The sequence below is a fragment of the Lissotriton vulgaris genome, chromosome 7, assembly GCF_964263255.1.
Source record: "Lissotriton vulgaris chromosome 7, aLisVul1.2, whole genome shotgun sequence".
Taxonomy (NCBI): domain Eukaryota; kingdom Metazoa; phylum Chordata; class Amphibia; order Caudata; family Salamandridae; genus Lissotriton; species Lissotriton vulgaris.
The window spans coordinates 317,054,880-317,074,359 of record NC_141695.1 but is presented as its reverse complement, the minus strand read 5'-3'; the positions used below and the strand labels follow the sequence as shown (position 1 = coordinate 317,074,359).

At 45.0% G+C, this 19,480-nt stretch overlaps 1 protein-coding gene across 2 annotated transcripts in view; it reads right to left on the bottom strand.

Annotated features, from left to right (window-relative positions):
- LOC147701469 (cathepsin D-like) overlaps window positions 1-19,480 on the bottom strand; it is a 269,811-nt gene that overhangs the window by 29,853 nt on the left and 220,478 nt on the right. For both annotated transcript variants that reach the window (XM_086930144.1, XM_086930145.1), the window contains exon 8: window positions 3,447-3,545. In XM_086930144.1, coding sequence (XP_086786270.1) covers window positions 3,447-3,545 — 99 coding nt within the window. The remainder of the gene's footprint in view (window positions 1-3,446; window positions 3,546-19,480) is intronic.

The window sequence follows — 19,480 nt, the reverse complement described above, 5'->3', positions numbered from 1 at the left end:
CTTCAGCTTCAGACTCCGCCTCCAAATCCTCGTAAGAATCAATCTCGTTATCTACGGGTAGGTTATCTACGGGTAGCAGAATATGTATTGGGTTCTCCCCCGTCTCTTCAGGCGCCACAGGCACCTCAAGGGCCTCTGTTAAATCCACCAGATTACTTGGGTTAATGTCATTAGGGGGGGGTATCTTTTGTATTATCTTAGAAGGTGACTTGGGGCAGATTTTGTTTATTTTACTAACATCAGGCTCCATGATCACATTCTGTACCCTTAAGGAGTCGCTAGAGTCTGTGTCCCTACTTATTTCAAGGCTTAAATTTGACTCCGCACCTTGGTAGCATAGGGGCATTGTTATTCCTTCTGTCTGTTGTATCGGATTGATGGAAGTATTTTTTAAGGCTTGTGGGGGTTGTAGGGTTATCTCCCCCGGTGCCCCCCTCAAAGCTGCTGCTGCTGTTGCTTTAGCCCCCTTTCTGTCTGCCTTGTTCTGCGGCCCAGCTGGAAAAACAGAAGGTCTCAGTACCTGTTTCGATGCGACGGTGCTGGTGCTGGTGCTGGTAATCTTCCTCTCCCCCGCAGGAGCTGAAACAGGAGCTGAAGCAGGCGCTTGAGTAAGGGTGCACACGGTCGCCTCATTGCTCCCATTGTTCTCTGACAACTCCAAAATCTGTGGGGGAGTGGCCGCTGCCGTCGCTATGGTTGGCGCCATAACTTGGGGTGCATCAGCAATAGTAGCAGCGGTAGGAACAGAGACGGGAAAGAGAGTTACCGGGTGTGCTGGCGCTGCCGCTGCCGCTGCTGTCATCGTGGCCGCCGCTGCTGTGGCCACCGCCTGTTTGCTGTTCCGGGTCTGTCTCGGCGGCAACGGGTTAGGATTTTTGGGAGACATCCTCCGTAGCCAAAGGACACCAGCGCTCAGGCGCTGACTGACTGCAAGACCCAACCAACCGATCCCGGAGCTGCCGACCCGTCCTCGTAGCAGCCGCTGCAGTAGTCGGGTGGTTACCGGGATAGAAAGCGCCGGCATCGGTTTGTCTCAAAATGTCTCAAAATGTCAAAATCGATCGTCTTCGGAGGGGGTCTCGAAGGGGGTCTCAAAGCGAAGATTAATCCATAAAGGTCGCTCTTTCCGCCAAGTTTAGTGAAGTAGAGCGGAGCTCACGGGTGTGTCCACCAACGCGGATCCTCACTCCGCCATCTTGGATCCGCCCACCAGAATCGGCAATAGGTCTCGCATTTGGGGTCTTATAAGTGTTTAACCATGCAACAGTTAATGTTGTTGCACCAAAGATATTGTGCTGCATAAAAACCTGAACTGAAATGACCCTCTGTTGTCCCTATGATGTGTATTGGTTGTGATGGCGGTAGAATGGTGCAAACTATCCTGTTGCAGATGTTTTTAACATATGTCGTTTGCCCTTTGGCTCTCATAGAGATCAACCTTAGTTCTAGCGCCCTGACGCTTCCGCGAAGGCATTCATGGCGCCCATAATCACAATTGATGTGGGAAATAAAAAGTTTTGTGAATAAATGGTTATTTAAATTAAGTTGTATGACCTGGGAAGGGTTAACGGTAGGAATGCAGTGAGTGTTAAGAGAGTGCTACACTCGGTGGTACGTATAGGGGATTGAAGGTACGACACTATGGCGTGGAAAGAAACCGGGGCAATTGAAAGAGGCTGAGGACAAAGGGATAAGTGTGAGCACAGTAGAAACAGGAGTATGGTAAACGCAACCTAGAAGTGTGTAGACTGAAGTGGCAGAAGCGATGCTGTGAACCGAAAAAATCCTGGTAACTAACGCAGCAGGCATGGAGCGTCGATTAGTAGCACAAAGACATGTTACATGAACAGTAGACGAGGATCATAGAGAAACTGGAGGTCTGAGCATAGAGCGAAAACTGATGCCATAGAGAGGAGACCGGGAATAGAATGATGCCATAGAGGGGAGATGGGAACTAAGGAACAGAGGGGAGAGAACTGGAGTGTAAAAGGAGTCTGGGTGCATAGAGAGACTGGAGGACGGAGAACAGCGTGCATAGGGGACTAGGGAACAGAGAGGGGAGAACTTGAGTGTAGAAAGGAGTCTAGGGGCATAGAGAGACTGCAGGACGGAGCACAGCGTGCATAGGGGACTAAGGAACAGAGGAGAGAACTGGAGTGTAGAAAGGAGTCTATGGACATAGGACCATAGAGCCCGAAGGACGGAGCACAGAGTGCAGACTGAAGCTAAACAGGGGAGACCGGGACCAAGGAACAGAGAGGCGAAAAGTGGAATATAGGGGCATAGAGAGTACGGAGGGTGGGCCATAGAGTATAGAAGGAGGTCACATTGAGGTCAGTGATAGTACAGTGGTGTTCGAGGGAGTTTGGGGGCATTGGAACAAAATCGGAACACAAAAAAGAAAATGAAGCAAAGAATAATCTATCTCGCGGGCATATATGAAGGCACACAGAGACACAAATGAGATGTGAACCTCTAATACTAGGAGAAAATGTAAGAAAGAGACTAGGGTGGGTAAGTGCAAACGGGTGTCTGTGGAAGGGTGAATGCAGTTATCCGGGGGATTAGGTTAACAAGCATTGGCCGCGCGGCCGTGAAATTACATGGCCTCGCGGCGTGAAAGTGAAAGTGATCACGATCGCGATCAAGTTGCGTGACGGAGGAAAGACAGATGGCGGCTGCGCTGGAAGGGAGGCAGATGGCGGCTGCGCGCGTGCACGCTCGCATGAACGCGAGCGCTAGGCCACCAGGCACCACTTTGAAAACCATGATTACTAAATGTCTCGGAGCAGTGCATGCGCTGACTCAGCGAGACCTAAAAAGCATGTAATGCATGGAACCGTAATGTTTAACTGCGACATTGTGCACATCATTGTTCATCTTCAAGTCTGTAAAGAAATGTGTAATACTCTGATTCTGCCAGTGACGGCTGCTAAATTAATAATAATTAAAAAAAAAAAAATTAAAGCATGTAATGATGGATGGGTGTTTGAGTTAGAGTCATTAACAATGGCTTCTTGGAGAAGTTTTGGCGACAGTAGGAAATCAACTGATGGCCGATCGTGGTTCCCTTTTTCATATACATCCGAAATTCATAGAGCCACAGACATAATGCAGCAAAGGTGCTATGGGCCCTAATACAAGCAAGGTAAGTACCCCGTTTGCTCGTTGGGTGGTGGAAGACAGCAGAACTGTGGTGCTGTGGTCCATACACACCCCTTAACCGCTGTTGCACCAATGGTAGCTCTGCCCGTGGCTGCATGCCATATTACTACTGTTACACATCAGAGTTGATGGCTTAAGAGCCTCAGGAGTCAATATGTGTCCATGCCCTTGTATCTCTCTTTCAGCTCATGTTTCTTCGAGCGTCTGTCTCTGTGTCTCTTCTTTGAGTCAACCTTCTTGAGTTTTACCTCCAGAAACCTGTCGCTGTTGCTTTTCCTTACCTTGAGAACATACTGGTCCCCGGTCAGGTTGTAATGTTGGCCTCCGAGGGTGAAAGTTACCACAGGCAGATATGGCACTGACTTGCAGTCAATCAAGTACTGGAAAGGAAAAATAGATGCGAGTCAGAACAATCTTGGGCTGTTACTGTCTCAGACAAAGTTTGCATCACCAGAAGTGCCTGCCTTTGACACAGACAGTGAGTGCCTGCTGAACCCACTCTCAGGAGAGAGCAAATGTGTCTCTGCGCAGATTCAGGGGGCATCGCTGCCAGCTGGACGTGCATTCATATTCAGACTGTGCCAGAGCCAACTGCAGAGAGGTCCCTGAGGCGTCGGTACAAGGGGTATTTAATGAGTGGAAGGGTGTGCCATTTAGAAACAGAATCAGTGGGGGCAGTGACAGCTTAAGAAAAAAGTTACTTACCTGTAACCATTGGCCTGCAGCTTGTTATACTCCAGCTTTCCATATTGTGCCGTCTGCAGCCAGGGTTCGGAGTCAGAAAATTATAAATTGCTTTTTTTTGGAAGTCTTTGGCCCCGATTCTAATTTCAGAGCCAAATTCCGATCCCTGTGCAAACAGACTATTTTGCAAGTATTGGAGTTAGGAGATGTGTATTGATTACCACACTCCCAAAATGTTCCTTATTTAAATTTCTGATGGTCAAATCTGTCTAAATTTACTAGAGGGAAATGTGGGAAAAATTCTAAGGCTTGAAACTTTCTTTTACATAAAAGAGAAAAAGAAAAAGCTGAGGTTTACCCCCTACATATAAGATGTAACAAAAGAAAAATCCTGGGGCAGCAGAGTCAGAAAACGGTCCACTGATCACAGTGATGTCAGCCACATTTCTATTATCTATACGGCTAAGGAAGGTCATACTTCAAATGACCTTACTAGTTGGCTTTCAAATAGTGTGTAAATACTAAGAATAGATCTATTTCATAGGGAAGAAACATATGTATTTCTACCGAAAAAGCACCCCCAGTGTCCTCTGTGAAATCCCCAGATGTGATATGTCTAATCGTAATCTGTATGCACTAGAGATAGCCAACAGCAAGGTTGTTTGTTTTCTTGGACATTACTGTCTGGCGGTTATCAGGGTGGACACAAGAGGTTCTCTTTTTGGCTAGAAGTACATTGTTTTATTTTAGAAGATCGAATTTGCATCATGTCACTGAATTAGCACAGAATGACCTCTGTGATTGACACAGTCCACCCCAGATAGAGATACAAACATTTTAGTGACCAGCCGGACTGGTATATATGGGTCAGTCTGGCTTCCACGTGTTCACATAAGAGTTGGAATGACCACCCTGTCCAGGAATATTGGATCAATGATAACACACTGGTTATAGGACTCACAAGGAGTAGTGAGAGTCTAAATGCAATCTTAGCTCTGGTGAAACTACACAACATGTCTTTTATGCAGTGACAACTGATTAGGTCTGTTGGACTTGGCCATTCTGGCAGGTTCACCCCTAGACTTTTTGCCTTATGTGTGACCCTGTGTCAGTGATTTTTGGGTCTCTGCGCACTTTCCCCTGAGTCCCAGAGTGAAAGTGCGTGCGTGTAGTATGGCTGGCCTGCCCTCCCCTAGGAATGCATGGGGAATGTGTGTGTCCCTGGTAGTTCCTGATGCGTGGGGAGTGCAGGCTCGAGTTTAGTATGTGTAAACTCGTGAGAGTGAATGCTGTGAGATGGTGTCTGCGGCATGTATGTGTCTAGAAGGGAAGTGCTACTTCTGGACATTGAGATATGTGTGCAGTGAGGGTGCTGGAGCGTGATTGGCTGGAGCTGGCTGGCATGCCAGGCTCCAGGAAGTCTGGATGGGTCTGCCCGGTGGTGAGTGGGAGATTAGCATGAGTGATGTGTGGGAGGAGTGTACCTGTGTCCTGGATGGGCTGGGTTTTCCCCACACAATGCTGGCTCCGCCCCCCTGTGGTGTGTCTAACGACCCTAGCCTCCCCAGTGAATGAAATGGGTGGTTGGGCCATCAAGAGTGCTCCAGAACCAGCTGCGACTGGTTTCTCCCCCACCCTGCACCCTTAGACAAAGGATTTACAGTATAAGAAGGGGCTGTGTCCCCACTGAAGTTGTTCTGCTTTTGGATCCTGCCAGAGGGGGCTGTTGCTGCTGCTGGGGCCAGGAGGACCGCCACTTGGGGTGTCTCCCTGCCTGGAGACCCAGTGTGCTGGCTCTGGCCCAGCCTTGCCCCCCTGCCTGCCTCCAGCCCCTGCTGGAGCCTTGTCCTGTCCTCCAGTGCTGGGGAGCACTGAGGACTCCTTGCCTGCAGCCTGAGAGCGCTGCTCTCTGCCCTTCAGCGCTGGGGAGCGCTGGAATCGCCTGCCTAGCGCTTGAAAGCGCTTGATTTTGCCCCTAGCGCTGTGAGCGCTGTATTTTGTCCTGGAGGCGCTTGGGAGCGCCTGCCCTTCGTTTCTAGCGCTGCTAGCGCTTTGAGAGCACAGCCGGTGCCCACCCGGCATCTGATTTCCTTGTGTGGCGATTTGGCGGCGCGGGTGCCACCCCACTCATTGCCGCGTTGTTTTGCCCGTTTTTGTTGATCCACGAGGGAGCCCACTCCTCGGATCACATGGGAGCCCGCCTGCCTGCCTAAAAGCGAGCCGCCGCGCTGCCCGCGGCGACCTGGAAGTGGTGAGGCGGCCAGCCTATCCCAGCGCGGCCCAGGAGAGGCCGACCGGAAGTCCCGCCTCCGTAGCCGAGCCGGGAAGAGAGAAGCTGCCGGCCGGATCCCCGAGGCTCCCCGAGTGGAGAGGAGAGCCCTGGGACCAGAGGGAGAGACCGGTGAGTGTTGCCAGAAGCGAAGGGAGGGGCGCCGGGACACGTTGTCGGTGTCCGCCCCCCCTTGCCCCCCCCCTGCCCCCTCAGCAGCGCGACCTCGCGCCCTTGTGTTTAGAGCCAGAGAGGCTATTAGGGGGCATTTCTGGGCAATTCGAGTCCCCAAGAGGGGGACTCCAACCCGAGCAAGAGAGGCTCTTGCTGCCATTTGTCGTCCTGAGTCCCCAGAGGGGGGACTCCACCGAAGCGCCCCCACGTGTTCGAGGGTCCCCCGTGAGGGGCCCCAACGCCCACCTCCTTGTTGAGGAGCCCAGAGAGGCTCCTGGGGGCCATTTGTTCTTTGAGCCCAGAGAGGCTCTGAGGGTGCCATTCCCTCGTTTTGGAGCCCAGAGAGGCTCCAGCCTTTTGCGTTGTGAGCCCAGAGAGGCTCATTGCCCATTCTTGTGAAGAGCCTGAGAGAGGCTCAGGGCACCATTCCTTGTCCAGGAGCCCAGAGAGGCTCCGCAGTGCCACAGTGGTGGTTCTTGAGCCCAGAGAGGCTCCAACGTTGCCCTAACTTTCCCTGAACCAGTTGCCCAGCACTTTGTGGGCAACTGCTACGTTTAGGCCCTGACATTGGGACACAGGGACTGCCACAGGTGGTGACTGATTTAAGTTTTGCTCAATGTTATTGCTACACCTCTGAATGTTAGTGCATCATGTGTTTTGTTTCTACACCCCTACAGGTATTGTGATGTGTAGGTGGTTGTTTTCTCCCTAGTACAGGTGGTGCTAGTGAGGTCCTATTACCAGTGATTACTGGTTGTGTGCTCTATGTTTATATTTTGTGCTACACTGATTTTACTTTCTAAAGTGCTATTTCTGAAAGTATTGCTTCTAAAAGTGCTGATACCCTTGACAGTGGTCCAAGTGGCCCTGTCCTGTATAAATATCCCTTGTAAATTCCGCCCGTGCCTGTTGGCACAGTGTAACAAGATGTGTGTTTTATCTGATGTATATTTATTATAATACAGAGGCTATTTTGATATAACCTTGTGTGGAGTTTTCCTTTGTGGTGGGCCTTTGGTTGTTGTTGCTGGGGTGCGTGCGCAAATACTTAACTTACATCGCCTCCAAGTTTAGCCTTGCTGCTCGCGCCACGTTACCTAGAGGGCGAGTAGGGGTTATCTTGGCGTGTAACTCCCTTGCCCTGACTTGGGTGTGGTGGTCTCTGGCTGACTTTGGCGAAAGCCCTGGCCAGCCAGGGATCCCATTTCCAACAAGGTCCATACATGAATAAACCTCTGTTTTATTAGTGCTGGCCACTACAAATAATATGAATTGTGTGGAGGCCGCCGCCTTTTAGAACATATTTTAAGACTGATCTGTTGTTCTTTTTACTCACAATTCAGACTGATCCCCTTTGAGGATCTTTCGTCTCTTCCGAAGCAAGCTATGTAGACACTTTAGTCCTAAGGTGGCGCGCCATTTGTACTCTAGAGACCGTCTTGACTTACAAAGCTGGGCTAGGTGTAGGGCACACTGATGATGAGAAGCTCTGGGGTAACTGGTGAATTGTTCCTATACCTCTTTCCTAGTGATCCTATCCTGGTGAGTGTTTAGCAAGGCTTTCCTCCCTATAAAATACATCTATTTGTAATATGTGCGATCAATCAGCATTTGTCACCGCTATGGGTATCTGGGCATTGGGGTACGAGGTCTTCGTTTTACACACTATAGTGAACCAACTAACAAGGTCATTTGATTTCCCGGTGCCTTCTTTTTAGGTAAAGTGATGTGACTGGTCTCACTGTGGTCAACGGGCCATTTCCCTTGTGTGTTGTTCCAGGCTTGTACTTTCGTTATATCTTGAAATTTTATGCAAAAAAGCACCCATTTCACATGTACTCCATCCTTTTAATAGGGAAAGCCCAGTCAGTGGTGCCACACCTGGTAAATACCACATCTAGGGGCATCTATATTTTCAAGGTGCAGTAGATACCTCAACCTTATCTAGCGACCCTGTAATCGGGCCCTTTTAATTTCGTGTTCAGGCATTCATCAAATGACTTGTGGTCCTGTTCTCGGAAATTTCCAATGCACAAGGGCAAAGACTCAAGGGGCCCGATGCACAGAACTAACTTAAGACAAAATCCTAAACTTACTACCATTTTGGTATTCACAGAAGGTACTTACTCATTTTGGTATTCACAGAAGTGAGGAGTCTTAACTTTAGGACTCCTAAATGCCTTCTGTGAATATCGAAAGTCTTAAATTTAGGTTTTTTCTCAGTTTAGGAGTCGTAAAGTTAGGACTCCTAACTTTAGGACTGCTAAATGTCTTCTGTGAATACCGAAAGTCTTAAAGTTAGGATTTTTCTCAGTTTAGGAGGTGTGAAGACTTTCGGTATACACAGAAGGCATTTAAAAGTCCTAAAGTTAGGAGTCCTAACTTTACTACTCCTAAACTGAGAAAAATCCTAACTTTAAGACTTTCTGTATTCACTGAAGGCATTTAGGAGTCCTAAAGTTAGGACTCCTAACTTTTGTGAATACCAAAATGAGTAAGTGCCTTCTGTGAATATCAAAATGAGTAAGTGCCTTCTGTGAATACCAAAATGAGTAAGTGCCTTCTGTGAATACCAAAATGGTAGTAAGTTTAGGATTTTGTCTTAAGTTAGTTCTGTGAATCGGGCCCAAGGTTTATATTTTATAAATTTCTGTATGTATTTGGACATTTAATGTAGACATCTTTCTCTGCTGCTATAAATGAGAGGGTAACGTGAAGTTACATCAGAAATAGCAAACACATGGATACAGGAACATAAAAAAGCTGCTAACACATGGTGACAGGTAAGTAACTTTTTCCTTCTGCATCAATCGCATGGTAGATTTGCATGTCGTGAAAAACAGTAACCTCTCAAAAAAACAAAACTGCTTGTTCGTGAAAAGTAGTTGAAGATGTAGCAAACAATAGCTTTAAAACTGTTCACTAATTTGAGGCACTATTCTAGCTTTTATATCCACACAATAATGCTGATTGATGCATGGACAGAAGGCAATGACACAGCTTTACAAATCTCAGCTAACATATTTCTAAAGATTAGGATTGTGGTGTTCTTAGAAGTTTACAAATTGTCCATAATTAATCTGAAGACGTCTAATACTTTACATTACTATTCCTAAAGTAAAAATGACTTTGCCTTCATGTTTTTGTGCATTAGAAATCTGTTCTGTTTTTTTTAAGGGTTTAGTATCATCCTTATAGTACACAAGTGCCCTCTCTACGCCAGATATAATCTTGGGCCATTTCAGGAACATATTTTTAATAGAAATAAATACTGATAACCTAACTGATTGAATAATATACAATAATAATACTATTTTACTTAGAAATTTAAAGCATGCAGAGGTGGGAGAGGTACCTGTCAAGAAATTATTGTAATGTAACCTCTGTAAATTCTTATGTAGACACTACCAATGATACTGTTGAATTTGTTATGTATGACTCAACTGCTACTGTACTGGCTATGGTTTAAAAATAAAATAATAAAAAGTTTAAAAAAAAGAAATGTAAAGCATATGCGAAGAACGGTAAAACACCTTCACTCCGCAATTTTCACTCCGCATACATTCACTCCTCATACCATTACAACGCAAGTACCATTACTCCGCAATACTTTTAAAACGCATACCATTACATTTTATATGCTTTTACCACACATGCTTTTACAACGAAATTCGTTGTAAAAGCATGAATGGTAAAAGTATATGTTTTTAATATTTAAGTTTAAGGTAAATATATGGTTTTAGTTTGGGGGTGTTGGGGTATATGTTTTAGGGGTTCAGGGGTATTTTAAGGGTTGCTTTGGTTTATGGGGTGCACAGTGTATTTTTAGTGTATGTTATTTTTAGATTATAGGGTTGGTTTTGGGGTGCTTGGTTATTTTTAGGGTTAAGGGGGTACGTTTAAATTTTGGGGTGTAGGGGGTTTTATTAGGGTTCAGGGTGGGTTTTGGGCTATGGGATTCAGGGGTATTTTTAGGGTTAGGTTTGGGTTTTGGGGTACATGGGTATTTTAGGGTTCAGGGCTAGGTTTTGGGTTTTGGGGTACGGAGGTAATTTAGGGTTTATGGGTAGGTTTGGGTTTTGGGGTACAGGGGTATTTTTAGGGTTCAGGGCTAAGTTTGGGTTTTGGGGTATAGGGGTATTTTTAGGGTTCAGGGCTAGGTTTGGGTTTTGGGGTTACAGGGGTATTTTTAGGGTTCAGGGCTAGGTTTAGGTTTTGGGGTACAGGGGTATTTTTAGGGTTTAGGGATAGGTTTGGGTTTTGGGGTACAGGGGTAATTTAGGGTTTATGGGTATGTTTGGATTTTGGGGTACAGGGGTATTTTTAGGGTTCAGGGCTAGGTTTGGGTTTTGGGGTACAGGGGTATTTTTAGGGTTCAGGGCTAGGTTTGGGTTTGGGGTACAGGGATAATTTAGGGTTCATGGGTAGGTTTGTGTTTTGGGGTACAGGGGTATTTTTAGGGTTCAGGGCTAGGTTTGGGTTTTGGGGTACAGGGGTATTTTTAGGGTTCAGGGCTAGGTTTGGGTTTTGGGGTACAGGGGTAATTTAGGGTTCAGGGCTAGGTTTGGGTTTTGGGGTACATGGGTATTTTTAGGGTTTAGGGATAGGTTTGGGTTTTGGGGTACAGGGGTAATTTAGGGTTTATGGGTATGTTTGGGTTTTGGGGTACAGGGGTATTTTTAGGGTTCAGGGCTAGGTTTGGGTTTTGGGGAACAGGGGTAATTTAGGGTTTATGGGTAGGTTTGGGTTTTGGGGTACAGGGGTATTTTTAGGGTTCAGGGCTAGGTTTGGATTTTGGGGTACAGGGGTATTTTTAGGGTTTATTGATAGGTTTGGGTTTTTGGGTACAGGGGTATTTTAGGGTTCAGAGCTTGGTTTGGGTTTTGGGGTACAGGAGTAATTTAGGGTTTATGGGTAGGTTTGGGTTTTGGGGTACAGGAGTATTTTTAGGGTTCAGGGCTAGGTTTGGATTTTGGGGTACAGGGGTATTTTCAGGGTTTAGGGATAGGTTTGGGTTTTGGGGTACAGGGGTATTTTAGGGTTCAGAGCTTGGTTTGGGTTTTGGGGTACAGGGGAAATTTAGGGTTTATGGGTAGGCTTGGGTTTTGGGGTACAGGGGTATTTTTAGGGTTCAGGGCTAGGTTTGGGTTTTGGGGTACAGTGGTATTTTTAGGGTTCAGGGCTAGGTTTGGGTTTTGGGGTACAGGGGTAATTTAGGGTTTATGGGTAGGTTTGGGTTTTGGGGTACAGGGGTATTTTTAGGGTTCAGGGCTAAGTTTGGGTTTTGGGATACAGGGGTATTTTCAGGGTTTAGGGATAGGTTTGGGTTTTGGGGTACAGGGGTATTTTAGGGTTCAGGGCTAGGTTTTGGGTTTTGGGGTACAGGGGTAATTTAGGGTTTATGGGTAGGTTTGGGTTTTGGGGTACAAAGTTATTTTTAGGGGTCAGGGCTAGGTTTTGGGGTACAGGGGTATTTTTAGGGTTCAGGGCTAGATTTGGGTTTTGGGGTACAGGGGTAATTTAGGGTTTATGGGTAGGTTTGAGTTTTGGGGTACAGGGGTATTTTTAGGGTTCAGGGCTAGGTTTGGGTTTTGGGGTATAGGGGTATTTTTAGGGTTCAGGGCTAGGTTTGGGTTTTGGGGTTACAGGGGTATTTTTAGGGTTCAGGGCTAGGTTTAGGTTTTGGGGTACAGGGGTATTTTTAGGGTTTAGGGATAGGTTTGGGTTTTGGGGTACAGGGGTAATTTAGGGTTTATGGGTATGTTTGGATTTTGGGGTACAGGGGTATTTTTAGGGTTCAGGGCTAGGTTTGGGTTTTGGGGTACAGGGGTATTTTTAGGGTTCAGGGCTAGGTTTGGGTTTGGGGTACAGGGATAATTTAGGGTTCATGGGTAGGTTTGTGTTTTGGGGTACAGGGGTATTTTTAGGGTTCTGGGTTAGGTTTGGCTTTTGGGGTACTGGGGTATTTTTAGGGTTCAGGGCTAGGTTTGGGTTTTGGGGTACAGGGGTAATTTAGGGTTCAGGGCTAGGTTTGGGTTTTGGGGTACATGGGTATTTTTAGGGTTTAGGGATAGGTTTGGGTTTTGGGGTACAGGGGTAATTTAGGGTTTATGGGTATGTTTGGGTTTTGGGGTACAGGGGTATTTTTAGGGTTCAGGGCTAGGTTTGGGTTTTGGGGAACAGGGGTAATTTAGGGTTTATGGGTAGGTTTGGGTTTTGGGGTACAGGGGTATTTTTAGGGTTCAGGGCTAGGTTTGGATTTTGGGGTACAGGGGTATTTCTAGGGTTTATTGATAGGTTTGGGTTTTTGGGTACAGGGGTATTTTAGGGTTCAGAGCTTGGTTTGGGTTTTGGGGTACAGGAGTAATTTAGGGTTTATGGGTAGGTTTGGGTTTTGGGGTACAGGAGTATTTTAAGGGTTCAGGGCTAGGTTTGGATTTTGGGGTACTGGGGTATTTTCAGGGTTTAGGGATAGGTTTGGGTTTTGGGGTACAGGGGTATTTTAGGGTTCAGAGCTTAGTTTGGGTTTTGGGGTACAGGGGAAATTTAGGGTTTATGGGTAGGCTTGGGTTTTGGGGTACAGGGGTATTTTTAGGGTTCAGGGCTAGGTTTGGGTTTTGGGGTACAGTGGTATTTTTAGGGTTCAGGGCTAGGTTTGGGTTTTGGGGTACAGGGGTAATTTAGGGTTTATGGGTAGGTTTGGGTTTTGGGGTACAGGGGTATTTTTAGGGTTCAGGGCTAAGTTTGGGTTTTGGGGTACAGTGGTATTTTTAGGGTTCAGGGCTAGGTTTGGGTTTTGGGGTACAGGGGTAATTTAGGGTTTATGGGTAGGTTTGGGTTTTGGGGTACAGGGGTATTTTTAGGGTTCAGGGCTAAGTTTGGGTTTTGGGATACAGGGGTATTTTCAGGGTTTAGGGATAGGTTTGGGTTTTGGGGTACAGGGGTATTTTAGGGTTCAGGGCTAGGTTTTGGGTTTTGGGGTACAGGGGTAATTTAGGGTTTATGGGTAGGTTTGGGTTTTGGGGTACAAGGTTATTTTTAGGGTTCAGGGCTAGGTTTGGGTCTTGGGGTACAGGGGTATTTTTAGGGTTCAGGGCTAGATTTGGGTTTTGGGGTACAGGGGTAATTTAGAGTTTATGGGTAGGTTTGAGTTTTGGGGTACAGGGGTATTTTTAGGGTTCAGGGCTAGGTTTGGGTTTTGGGGTACAGGGATATTTTAGGGTTTAGGGATAGGCTTGGGTTTTAGGGTACAGGGATATTTTTAGGGTTTAGGGATAGGTTTGGGTTTTGGGGTACCGGGGTATATTAGGGTTAAGGGGTAGGTTTGGGTTTTGGGGTACAGGGGTATTTTTGGGGTTCAGGGGTAGGTTTGGGTTTTGGGGTACAAGGGTATTTTTAGGGTTCAGGGGTACAGGGGTAATTTAGGGTTCAGGGATACAAGGGTATTATTAGGGTTCAGGGGTACAGGGGTAATTTAGGGTTCAGGGATAGGTTTGGGGTACAGGATGTAGGTTTGGGGGTACAGGGGTACTTTTTAGGGTCAGGGTGGGTTAGTATTTTGGGTTGCTGGGGTATTTTAAGGGACTAGGGTGGGATTTGTTTTTAGGGTGGAAAGAGTAATTACAAAATGTATATTATATATATATATATATATATATATATATATATATATATATATATATATATATATATATATATATATATATATATATATATATATATATATATATATATATATATATATATATATATATATATATATATATATATGACACACCTCTCACCGGCCCCGACTCGCAAGGCTGTGGAGCTTCTTTGTCAGAAAACCTTGATATATTTGTGAGAAACAAACGTAAGGAGCACCCGCCGGCTGAAGCATTGGACACGGAAAGGCTGTATGGAAGGGCCGCATTGATTGGTCCGCCTCACCATGGATGTGAAATTATGAAACAGCCAGAGTTTGCCGAAAGAATTTTTCTTAAAGCACGACATGCAGATGAAATTTACTTCGCTATGGCAAGCAAGGAATTGTGAAAAGACCGGGTGGTCGTGAAATCTTGCAATGTTACCTGGGACATCGGATGCAGTTTGAAAAGGTACTTTACAGAATAAAAGTTTGTAGCATTTGGTAGAGAGTGACATTGGGATAATTTGCCAAAAACTACATTGAAGATTAAATTGAATTGAACAAGAGGCACTGTGGACCTTGTAGCCCGAACATGGAGTTATTTTGAACTAAACCAAAAGTTAAGGTGAACCAAAGAAAAAGACTATCTGTACTAAACAGTAGATATATATATAAAAAACGAAACGAGTACTTACACCTTAACAACAGAAAATACTTGGAAAACACAGGAAAAGACTGCCTCTTTAAATGAATGGACATGAGTTCTTCTTCAATGTTGGAGGTACGTTTGAAATATCTAACTATCCCACCCCTACAACTGTGCATATGATTAAGAGGTGACTAACCTCGAAATGCGTCATGCTGCCCTGCTTGAATAATGCTGTCTTGCCTGGAAATAAAGATTTTGAAACATGTTGGTGTGGCCGGTTTTCACGCTGCTAAAGGTTTTGCGAATTTTTTGGTGATATATATATATATATATATATATATATATTGCGTTTAATCGTCACCAAACAGCAGAAGTTCTCTGCAAAATCCAAAATGACGAGGAGTCGACCCAGAAAATGCTGGTGCAACAAGATTTATTTAATTAAAGCCAGCGCTGCCGCCATAATATATATATATATATATATATATATATATATATATATATATATATATATATATATATATATATATATATATATATATATATATATATAGTAATTACATTTGCTAAGTTTATAACCTCACCACACATGCCTTTGCGTTGTAAAGGCATGCGTGGTAAAGTTATATGCGGGGTAATAGATTGCGGAGTGATGGTACTGCGGACTAATGGCTCATGCGTTCTAATAAATGCGGAGTCATGGTATGCAGCACTATTGTTTGCGGAATAACGACATATATTCGCGTAGAATAACTCTATTTTTATGGTAAGTAAAGATGATTTTTCAACTGACATGACCTGAAGATATAGCTATCAGAAAAGCCACACTCAAAGGCAATTCTTATGGTGATCAAGAATGCATTGATTAAAAGCTGGACGTATGAGACAGGGAAGCAGACTTCATGCTCAATCTGTGGCATAATGGCATCTGGAAAGCTGTCAAAACAAAAGTAACTGCTACCAGTTACAGTAAACTGATATGCCTCCTTCACAAACCAGTTGCAGTGTATTGAAAAACATGTCATGAGCGCACCCCATGCTATAAAGGAGGTGTTTGTCTTAATGGCTTAGGCTATGGCTTTACAAAAGGTTTGTAGGGTGAAAGATTGTGCTAGTTTCACCACTGTAATGTGTGCTGAGCTCCCGGAATCACTAACGCTAGATATCTCCAGACTGCGCACTTGCAACCATTGACTTATTATTCCTGGAGAGGTTGGAACTGTATAATTTGCATTGGGAGCCAGATCTATGTCATGCCATTCAGTCCAAAAGCCTAGTGACCTTCTTAGTTAACAGAGTATTTCTTATTAATACTTATTCCATGCATTAATTTCTTCTTCTCCCCTTTTTTTATTCTTATTCACCTGATTTGCGCCAAAGGGAATGTGTGGAATGGCACCTATTGGATCTTCCTCAGTTCACAAGAAATAGGTTCCTTAAAAGTGGGCTTTCTTTGCAGTGATGTTGACTCCCCCAAAAACTAAGGGCCTGACTATGGCTTTGGTGGTCGAAATGCCAGTCTGTGGCGGTCCCAAGGTAACCGCCACGTCGCTGGTATCCCGCCCGCCGTATTTGTATGTTCCCGATGAGCTGGAGGTGTGACGGCGGCAGTCACCCGATGGTGGGAGACGGTCGTAGCTTTACCCACAATGTCAATACATATGTATGTATTTTAATGTGCATACGTACACACATATGCATTGGACATATGGAGACCGTGCTTCTGTGAGCAATGTCCAGCAGAACGGGTATACGGCCATTGGAAGAGTGCAGGAATGTACGAGTGGCTTACCTGACCTGTGCCTATGTCGACGGCAGTGGCGATTTCCTTTGTTAACAAGTCTCAGCTACAAAGGGGGCCGGGTGGCCTTAGGCATGTGCAAGCTGTGCACCTGCACAGGGCCACCAAACCCCAGGGGCCACCACGCCAATATAGATCCTTAATATAATAATCCTCTGAGGATGGATACATATTTGTGTGGTGGCCCCTGGCAGGGATTTGGTGGTCTCCGGCTCTGTTCCACTTCCAAACACCCTGACCCCCCCCCCCTCTTTACTGGCCTCCGCACTCCGCCCTGCCCGGATCCCCTTTTCCGGGGCCCCCTACCTACGCTCTCTGCCCACGGCCGCCATGAGCCTAGAGCCGCCCCTGAAGGGGGACCTGTACATTGGGCTCTGTGAAAGGAAGAAGAGTTGAAATGCGACATAAGTTGAGTTTTAACCTTATTTCCTGTGTTCCTGCTGGGTCAAATGTGGCGGTCTTCCCGCCACAATCGTCTTTGCAGTAAGGCACGTCGTAATCTGCACGGCGGGTATGGTTTCTGGACTTCTACCAGGCGGGGACTCAGAGGACGCCATATTTGGTATTGAAACAGCCTTTTGTTTTACAATCGAGTAAAAGGTTTTAATAGTAATATCAGAACCGTGCATATTAGAATTTTTGTGGGATCTTTTACTGTGCAAATGCTTCAGGATAGGCATCCTCACTATGTAAAAAAAGTGATAGGCCCCATCCCTCTACTAACACATAAATTACTATGGATCGTTAACCATACAAATGTCATCTAGTATGTCACGCTAAATACTTTGGAGCAGCTGTTCTTAACCTTTTGACTTCTGTGAACTCCCACTGAATCAGTATTGGAAGCTGGAGACCTCGTCAAATTGCTACGATCGAAACTTCAAAAAAATACACAAAATTACAGAAACAAAAATACATCAAACAAATACACAAATTATGGAATTTTTAATTCACAAACCAAAATTTTTACTAAAATGTTAATTCTAAGGGGAAGGTTGAAGCTTTTATTTCGAAAAAAACAAGTGCAAAACTAGAATCCAGCATATCACTTTGGGCCAGATGCATCAAGCATCCATTTTGCGATTCCTTATTAGCGAAAAATAAGGAGTCGCTAATAAGGAATAGCAAAATGGAATGCATCAAGCAAACACTACAAAAATAGCGATTCCTTAGAATTCCTTAATTGCGACTCGCAAATTGCGAGTCGCAATTAATGAATACCTCCCCATTCATTCCTATGGGCTTAGAGGCCATTAGGAATGAATGGGAAGACAATCTCAATTTGCGAATCGCAATTAGCGATTCGCAAATAGAGATTGCGAGTTCAAGGGTGAAGGGGTGTCCAAAGGACAACCTGTTGCACCCCTGAATTAGATCTGTGCACATATGTTGCGCACACACATGCCCTTAGGGCATGTGTGTGCGCAACATGAAACTTTGAAAAATGCACAAAAGTGCATTTTTCAAAGTTTTTGCAAATTACCATGAAGTTGTACTTCGTGGTCATTTGCGTGCCCTATTAGCGAATTCGCTATTTTTGAAACTTTCATGCATTGCATTTAAGGAATCTCAATTTGAGATTTCTTAAATGCAAACAATCGCAATTTAGCGAATTCTCTATTTGCGATTTTTGCATTTGGGATGATGCATCCCAAATGCAAAAATACCGGACGCAAAGGGGCAGATTCTCAGAATCTGCCCCTTTGCGACCAGTTTTTAGCTTGATGCATCTGGCCCTTTGTCTTTTTTACTCGAAATGCATCCTATTGTTTTATCAGAGCTTACCTCGGCTTCAATTGAAGCCCCCAATTGTCCATACTATTGTTTGTTGAACTTGTGCTGCTCTCATATATCAAGCCAATGATGCTTACTTGATGTTTAGCTATTTCAAATTTGTTCACATTTATAGTGTTTTGAAAATTTGCTATGTGCATATACTTTATTAATCTGCTAATGTTCTCACTAGGTACCGGAGAAGCGTGCTACTCGCCGAAAAAGCGCTTTGACGCCTCGTATGGGGTAGTAAGCGCTATATAAATGCAATTACAATACAATACAATTAAACAGTTGCAGACCTCCTCAGTAGGTGGGAGTCATGGACACCCAAGGTTTCGCGGATGACAGGTTAAGAAGCACTACTTTGGAGTATTATTCGTTAGTAAGCATGAAGATGTGTTTAAGGCAAACTATGAACAAATGTACAGTGAATGTGTCTCCTTAATATAAAAATGGAGTCCTCTGCCAATATCCGTCATTGGGAGAATTAACATCTTCAAAATGGCTATTCTACCCAAAATTGTGGTACAGATTTTGCTCCCTTTCTCTTTATATCACTGCAAAATATCCTGAACCAATTGTTCAGAACCCGCCTCTAACTCATCCAACCTTAGATGTCAACTAATGTCCTGCAGCTAAACCCCACAAAGATCGAATTCCTCCTGTATGCCAATAGCAATAATTATCCCAGAATTAAGGGAAATCCCTCCAACATAAACCTACCTGGTTTCATCCCCAATGACAAACCATGCAAAATCTCTAGAATTCACCCTCAAAACAGACTTGTCTTTCCAGTAACTCGTGGCTAGGAAGACCATAACAGCTTGGTTTCAACTTTCCCTCTTGAAGAAATTGAAGCCACTGCTTCAGTAATATGCCTTCAGAACAACAGTACAAGCCTTAGTCCTCTCCAGTCTGCATGGAGGCAACGCCCTGCTCAGCAGTCTCCATGAAACCACACTAGCATCCTTGAAAGGTATCCTACACACACCGGCATGGCTCACCAAAGGCTTGAGGTAATTGAGTCATATTACCCCCACGTTAAAAGACCTACACTGGCTCCCCTTCCAGGTCAGACCATCTTCAAGACAGCTGCATCACATTTAAAGTGCTCAACAACAATCCAGCTTACCTATCAAACAACCTCATCTGGGAAACAGTGTCAGACCACTGGCCTGGATTTTGCCAGATTCGAGAAAAAACATAGCAAGATGAAAAAAAACATAAGGAGAGCCTTCTCCGTTCATGCTCTCAGGATCGGCAACAATATTCCTTTTGACATCACATCAGCAATAGCTCCCCTACATTTCAGACAAAAAATTGAAGATATACCTC